The sequence below is a fragment of the Aaosphaeria arxii genome (assembly GCF_010015735.1).
Source record: "Aaosphaeria arxii CBS 175.79 unplaced genomic scaffold BU24scaffold_16, whole genome shotgun sequence".
In the NCBI taxonomy this organism is placed as follows: Eukaryota; Fungi; Ascomycota; class Dothideomycetes; order Pleosporales; genus Aaosphaeria; species Aaosphaeria arxii.
Genome location: NW_022983489.1, coordinates 404,931 through 412,524, shown reverse-complemented (window position 1 = coordinate 412,524; position 7,594 = coordinate 404,931). Strand labels below are relative to the sequence as shown.

Sequence of the window (7,594 nt, the reverse complement as noted above, 5' to 3'; positions counted from 1 at the left end):
TGAGGACCTATCTATAGGATACATTCTGCTTATATATATGAGTACGCTTGGCGGATTCGTTGGGTTCGTGGGACGAATCCACGAATCCGTCACGTGTCCAAGTCACGTGTCCAAGTTATGATCTGCCTCGTCGGCATAGAGCCTGTCCGCGTACTCCTGTTCCCAGAGGTCCTCCTCGTAGGATTCCCTGTCGCCCTCCGGCCACTCAGAATCGTCACTGTTCGGTTCATCCGTAACAAATAGCCTCTTAGCTAGATATAAGATAACTCTATTAGCCTTACTTCTGTTAAAGAAACAGCTCTTGGCCGGACATAAGACAACTCTACCAGCCGGACATGCCGGACATGAGACAACTCTATCAGCCGGACATGCCGGACATGACTCAACTTTACCAGCCTTGGTTCCGACAATGTTCCAAGGTTTGGAAAGACGGGAGCGGCGCTGAGAGCCATGTTGTTCCCATCGTTCCCATGGTTTCCATGCCGACCTATCGTATAGAAGGGCACTCTTCAGTAGTCAATTGCAATATTAGAGTACACATACGATCTCTCACCTAGATTGAACTACTCTCATAGGTGACTGCATCTAAACCGACAAAGTCTGCCTAACATGAACCTGCTTATACATCCTGCCCTAGATACGATTTGTAACCTCGAACATTCGCTCATTAGAAGCCTTGGCAATTGGCCTAACACTTCAGAGTTAAGACAGATCCAGCCAAAATAGTACGTTGTTGCTCGCCATTTCACCGGTAGCTTTACCAGAGCCGCAGCCTGGCCTCAACTCCTCCTTAATCAACGTATAGAGGAGTACAGAGAAGAGGGTAGAGATAACGATAGTACAGAAGAGACTGGATGAAGCAAGTTTGTCAGCTGAAATAGCTGTTGCCGAATGATACCGAGTAAATTGATTCATTGGGTCCTTTTAAGGAATGCATCACTCCAGTAACGCTGAACTGTCAGATCTCATCTCCTTGCATCACTCTGCATTATTCTACATTACTCTGCACTTTACAGGCACCTGTCGGGACCTCAACATCAATACACCTTCATATATACTCAATGTCGGACACTGCTGCTCTCGTGGATTACGTCACCGTCACTCGGGACATCAACGCCCCAATTGGCGAGGTGTGGGGGATCATCGGAGGATTTGGAGCTGAGAAGGCGTGGTACCCTGGCTGCAAGAAGCTCATCCTTGAAGGCTTCGGACTCGGCAGTATCCGAACCTTCCACTACGAGTACCCTAGCGGCCCCAAAGCGGGCGAGACCTACATCTTCTCTGAGGAGATGACAGCAATCGACATCCCCAACTACTCCATGTCTTTCCGTGTACGTCGGCCAGACTATCCGGATATGGTCGCGTACGGAACAACCGCACTCGAGTCGCTTGGTTCGGATAAGACTCGCTTCATTTGGTCTGGCAAGGGCAGCGCTTTGCCCGACGAATACATGAAGGTTCTGCAAACTGATCTCAATGCCCGCTTCGCTGAGCTGATCGAGGCCATCGCTGCCGTCTTCGAGTAAATGTCTCACGCCGTCATCGTCGTCCCCGAGTGGCTATCATCAACGCTGTGGGTCGGTTCATGACCTGGTAGAATAGGAGGTGTGGCATAAAAGTCTCGTAGTAAAATCAAACGCTTCAAGCAATTCCTCACCTTCTCAATTGTTCAGATATGTATGTTCGTGCTATGTGAAAAACATAAAAGGGCAGGAGTGAAAAGACTCTTGACTTCTGAGCATACTCCAAAATCGGTAGGGGAGGGAATGGGCTGGCTGGTGGTATGGAGGTCGAACGTCCTTTGCTCATGTGATGGTGTCGTTGGCTGTAAGGGCTTGTTGCGTATGCCGAAAAAAATCTGCATTGTCAACGGATATGAACCAATGTTATATCAGCCTCATTTCTTGCAGCTTCTACCGTTCCTTCTTGCTTACAGACCTATGCAGATTTTGGTGATGCGAATCTAACTAATTGGATAGGTGAGCGAGATGCATGTTGACAGGGTGGGATTACTCATGGTTACTACAGAGTGAGTGAAGCTATTAACAAGGCTTTTCAACGCCAGTACGAACAAGAAAATTCCCGATGATGGCGTGGAGTTAAAACTACTCTACCATGGGGTTAAGACGGAATTACTCGAATTTCAACTTCACATTAGGCGTTGTGCCTCACCCCATGCGTTAGTACTCCGACTCTTCTGGTTACTTCGAGGTTGTGTATGCATGCTTTGAAATCAAGTTGGCGCTTTCATACCCCTCGATCATTGTCAATTCATTCACTCATACACGTGTGAAGACTAACTCTTAAAGAGGATAAGTAAGATGGCGTTTCAACATAAAGGGTTGTGTTTGGGAAGCAGTATCACCATGCTTCCGATTGCGGTCTGACAAGTACTGTACGTGCTCACTGCAATGCTATAAATGTTTTTGTATTCTGACAGGTTCAAACATGAGCTATTAACAAAAAGCAATTTGAATCTTAGCATAGTTCACCATGATTGATCTTCCTACCCGTAAGATCATTTAGGTGAGCTTAATTCACAAATGAGCCATCCTCAGGCACCAAGTCAATTGTAAGGAAGGAACTAGAGCGCACCCGAGTTCGGCATTGAAGAGAGTGTCCTTCTCAAATCCATTTAGCGCTTGGTTGAGAAGAGCAGCTGCGACAGTCGTCACTGTGATCTCTGTTTTCATGCCCGCCAAATTTGTCGTCATATTGTCATCAACACTGTGACCACCAGCGCCGCCAATTAAACCTGGTCAGGCAATGCAGGCCTCAACCTGACCTGGTCGGTTACGTGCAAACTCCAAGACTCTGTTTTCGGTTTCGCCCTTGATGGAGGCATTAGTATATGGGTTTGTCCCGTCGAAAAAAAAGGTCAACATTAGATCATGTAGCACATGCCCGCATTAAGAAGTACTCTGGCATGAACTTTGGCACTTTGGTCTGGTCCCTCTCCGAATCAGCGCCACTCATGTACAGGAAGCGGAAAGGCTTCATTGGATTGGAGTCGACCATCACATTGAGGCTACCTATAGTGTCGTCGAGACAAATTTTCCGTACCTCTTCGAAGGCCATATTCGGAGACTTCATAGGGATGACTCCAACGGTCCTGGCAAATGAAAATGTTAGAATTATGCAACAAGCTTTGAAGAAGACGAGTGCGGTGGAAAGAACAGCGGCGGACATTTACCAAATACATGCAGCTGCATCCGTGAATTCCTTTCTATCCCCCGTAGTGTAGGTGCCATAGTCTTTAACGACGACACTCTTAAGCTTGAATTGATTCGCCCCGTCTGGAGCAGACACCGGCCCTCGTGAAATCGCAATGATGGAGCTGACCTGGGGATTGCAGAGGCCTTGGCTAAGGAGCTCCTTACCTACAAATCCGGTGGCACCAGCGATGATAAGCTTCATTGTGAGTCTTGAAGATAATGGGAGAGAGGGAGAGCAAGCTAATGTGGACGGTTTACTTGGTAATAACTAAAGGGTTGTAGGTCTCGCCCGACAAAAGTGTATTATATCAAACTATCTAAGAGGAGCTTTGGCCTATCCATTTGATACTTTGCCACTACTGAATAATACCTGGACGAGCTAGTGCCTAGCCATTGGCCGTCTACGTCACATCATTAATTACGCCGATTTGTCAGGGATAGACGACGATACCTCCGTATCTCCAACATCGACCTGTCCGCCAACCAATCTAAAGTCTGAAGACCTGACACCCATCATCGGTCGGCCCTCCTCAAATGCCGATAAAGACAATTGCTCTTTACCTAGTGGATCAACAGTCAATCCCTTTACTTGTACTGTCTGCTAGCTCAGCAAAGCCTCCGTCGTGCCAGATGAAGAACCACCGTACAAAATGTTCCTGGAGATTCAAGCAAGTCAACACGCTCAGCTTGTCGTCAAGCCCTCAGGGCCACACTCACACGTGTTGCGGAAATCAGTTCAGCGTTGGTTTGTGCCGTTCTCGTGCTCTCTTCACTGTCAACGCGGTGGTTGCAAGTCATCGCAGACCCTCTCTCGTTCATCCGCTTTCCAAATCTGCTCCCACACCACGAGCAGGATTGTCCACTGCCAAACTTCTGCTGTCTCGGGATACTACAATATTGGACGCCAAGGCGCAAAAGAAAAAAGGAATGGCTACAGCATACAACATTAGATTCTCGACTCGCGACTCGGGTATCTTCAGTGCAGGGGTCACATACGCTTCTGCCCAGAAGATGACCAAAGTGTTGCAAGATAATTTCCCGAGGCATCACATCATCTACAACTCTGTGTGATTCCATAGTAAGTGATTTATCTCTCCATCTTGCTCTTGACTTCTCTGCTGCATCAAGGTGATCGTTGCCGAAGAGGAGAAGCCTTCGTCTAAATCGAACCTAGCCGTTTGTTGGCTGGTGAGACGCTATTCAGATCATATCGTTCACCACATTCTGACCATCTACGCTCTTGGAGCATCTTCTGAAACAACTCAAGACGCCTACAACCGCGACAGATCGTACCAGAAGCCAGCTCTGCCATTAGATGACAGTATCGTTGATAAGCTGCGGGCTGAGAAGGTATTTTTAGGGAATCTGCACCAAGAACGGCAATATCCGAATTTTTAATCCTACCTCCAGCGCGAAATCGAAAAAGGAGTTCCGCAAGTGATGAGTGAATATCTCTTTACCGAGAATTAGCGAGCTGAATCCTTGCTAACCAGAATGGGAAGTAATGAATGGGAAGTAATGAATGCTATTAGTAGGTTCTCCCCCAAACTGTTCTACGTTCATAAGGTGCACACCCTAAAACTGGGCAATATGAACAGCTATAGACAGACTGGATCAAGTTTTCTGCACTGCTGCCGCACGAAAAGCCTACAAGTTTGACTTCATATATTTACATACTGTAAACTCTACAATATTCTTCTCCTCACTGAATTGTTGAGCATGCGGTCTAAGCTACGGCTCTTAGAATGGAAAGGTAGAATGGAAATTCTGGTTTATGCCTCGCAGGGACATCTAATTCTGCAGTCATAAGACATCACTGAGCATCCCATCCGAAAAGATTGGCCGACTCTCGTTGCTCAAAGGTGCACAATAGAGACGACGGCCAGGTGTCAAAGCTCGTCCGTACAGTTGCTCACGCAGAGGTGGTTTGTCATGCCTATGTGACTAGGGTAGGAAATTGGCAACACGAGTAAGTCGATCTTTTCATTTCCCGGGCAACTTATAGTAGCCGCTGCAATACCATTGGTATCAACTATGTTTCCTTATAAAAGGACATGGCAATATGCACATCATCTCCAGCTTCAAGGCACATATAAGCGTGGCATTTACCCGTCTAGCCATCCGAGGACATAAACCTGATGAGAATTTATCGGAAGCCTTTAACGAAAATGGATGTATAATAAGGCGATAGCATGAAATGCCATCGTAGGCGTATTCATTTCGCATCATATGAACCATCTTAACCGTTCTCCTCTCATTGACGGAACATGACTGAGTTTAAAGTACAGGACCGTACAGTGTCTCCTTCCAAGCTTAATATTCCGAGTAGTGAAGCAACAAACCCACAATTTTAATACATGCGAACATAGTCCACTGCTTGTAAAAGCTCGCAACCAAAACTCTCCCACTGGGCTTGCAAACCTTTCTTTCCAAAGCCTTCTCTATGTAGAACAAGACTATTAGGAGGTGTTGATGGCCCAGAATCAGCCGGTGTTGACGTAGTGGTAGAATGATCTTCTGATAGGCGAACTTGGCCAGGTTCCACACCATCATCGGTATCAGAACTAGAGACGTGGATGATCGATGTTGGCTGCAAGGCAATGTAATTTTCATATCGCCATAGGCTGCTACCAAGCTGATCTGCCAATTGCCCAAAGTTGTGGTCGTCTCTGTCTGCCCCATTTGCAGTTGCTAGTGTATTCTTGGCTGACCTGACATTTTCTAGAATGCGCGCATTGGTGTTATGGGTAAGCAGAGGTAGTCTATAAAAACACAAAGTCTCTAGCATACGGGAAAGGGCTATCACCGTCTGCTCAATTGTATGTTGTATGAGATCTTTTGCGACTTCTATGCCAGGCGTTTGATATTGGTGAGATTTTGGTGCCATGGAATGCTTTTCGGACCAGAGTAGCAAGAGAATTAAGCACTGGTGCAGGATAATGAACTCTGCCGTATGAACATGAAAATTGAGACTCAGACCCTGATCGCGTTCTTCCACTATAGGCGTGATCCCACAAATCCCTTCTCTGGTGAGTTCTTGAAGCTTGGCATCGATGTTCATGGCCATCCAGAAAAGCTTCGAGACAGGAAAGTCACCACCGGAGAATGACTGGCCAAGGTCTTTATGAGAGGTTACAGTTCCTACTGGGGCGGCTGTATTGAAAAGATGGGTGATCTGCATACATGTCTCTGCCTTTCTACAGAAAAACGATGCTGATTGCAAATATCGATGAAGTGCTTGGTGCAAACCAGTCGATGCATACCAGTCCTGAGCGCGCGGAGATGAAAACCAAGATATTTCGAAATCATTCATTTGTGGAGGTCTGATACCAGCAGGATGTTCGAGTCCTGTTGTGCTTTGAAGAGCTTCCAGGCCAAACCCAATCTGGAGAATGTAACATGACCACCAAAGCCTGATATGCAGACTCGTTTGACTGGAAGGCCTTGAATAATGACTGGCAATAAGTCCAGGCTCGATCTGCTTTGTGTGTTCCAAAGCCCAGCGATGGACAGATCGATAAAGACTCCTATTTGATTTTTCCTGGCTCAGGCGCCAATACAGAAGGAGAATTACCTGCAGCTGCGTAGTCGGGCACTCGTCGTAGTCTATATCCAAAAGGACCTGTTTTGATATTAGTGGCTAGAGTGATCGCAGCGATGGGAGAACTACTACCTTTGTCCTGTGAACGAAAGTATCCAGTGCCGTATGAGCACAAACTAGACCAGCTCTCCCAAGCTCGTCGTCGGTAAGAAATGGTATCACCGCAGAAGTCAAAGCCTGCCAGAGAAGAACACTGATTCTATTTCCCCTTGCTTGTTGCGGCTCGAGCGCTTGAAGAAGGTCTTTAATGTCAATGACCGGAAGTTGTGGGTGAACTTGCTCAATGTATCTTCGACAAACGACGGAGATTAACTCGTCTGGAAGACAAAGGAAGGCTTTCTCAACAGTTGCCTTGAGGAGAGCTGAATGCAACAGCGTGGGTCGGGAAGGCGAACAAAATTCTCTGGGGATTGCATCGTTCATCCTGGAGTTGTGAAGGTATTGCGGAAATTCGCAAGATATCACAGCATCATTGAGATAAAGCTACCTCGTAGGTTATGGCGCAAACAGTTGTGGGCACGTAGCATCACATCGCGAATGAGCGGGACTGCCAAGAGATATTTAGAGCATGTTCGCTGCATTCAGAGACTACAGACAGGTTTGTAAGTTATGGTTGTCATAGGCCACGTGATGCGCTGACTCGACTACCTGACACAGTTTAGTTTACCCTTAGCAGTAGGGCGCACCTTCCCGGTCTCGCCTTTACCTAGGAATATTGAGCAGTGCGGGGCAGTTAACTTAGCCCTTATTAAAGCTCCTAGGCTGAGGGAACGTTGAT

At 46.9% G+C, this 7,594-nt stretch overlaps 3 protein-coding genes across 3 annotated transcripts; 1 reads left to right on the top strand and 2 right to left on the bottom strand.

Annotated features, from left to right (window-relative positions):
* Positions 1-1,061: 1,061 nt before the first annotated feature.
* Positions 1,062-1,526, top strand: BU24DRAFT_456095 (uncharacterized protein; the record flags this gene model as incomplete). The annotated part of the gene is made up of 1 exon (XM_033531418.1): positions 1,062-1,526. One exon carries the CDS (start codon positions 1,062-1,064, stop codon positions 1,524-1,526), a length of 465 nt encoding a protein of 154 aa, XP_033377210.1.
* Positions 1,527-2,889: 1,363 nt separating this feature from the next.
* Positions 2,890-3,417, bottom strand: BU24DRAFT_359479 (uncharacterized protein; the record flags this gene model as incomplete). Its single annotated transcript, XM_033524044.1, has 2 exons — positions 2,890-3,112; positions 3,194-3,417. The coding sequence occupies 2 exons, from the start codon at positions 3,415-3,417 to the stop codon at positions 2,890-2,892; spliced, it is 447 nt and encodes a 148-aa protein (XP_033377209.1).
* A 2,148-nt stretch (positions 3,418-5,565) lies between these two features.
* BU24DRAFT_474932 (uncharacterized protein) lies at positions 5,566-7,329 on the bottom strand (the record flags this gene model as incomplete). The annotated part of the gene is made up of 2 exons (XM_033532875.1): positions 6,889-7,329; positions 5,566-6,837 (listed from the first exon to the last, which is right to left on the bottom strand). Exons 1-2 carry the CDS (start codon positions 7,237-7,239, stop codon positions 5,566-5,568), a joined length of 1,623 nt encoding a protein of 540 aa, XP_033377208.1. The 5' UTR covers positions 7,240-7,329.
* Positions 7,330-7,594: the final 265 nt, after the last annotated feature.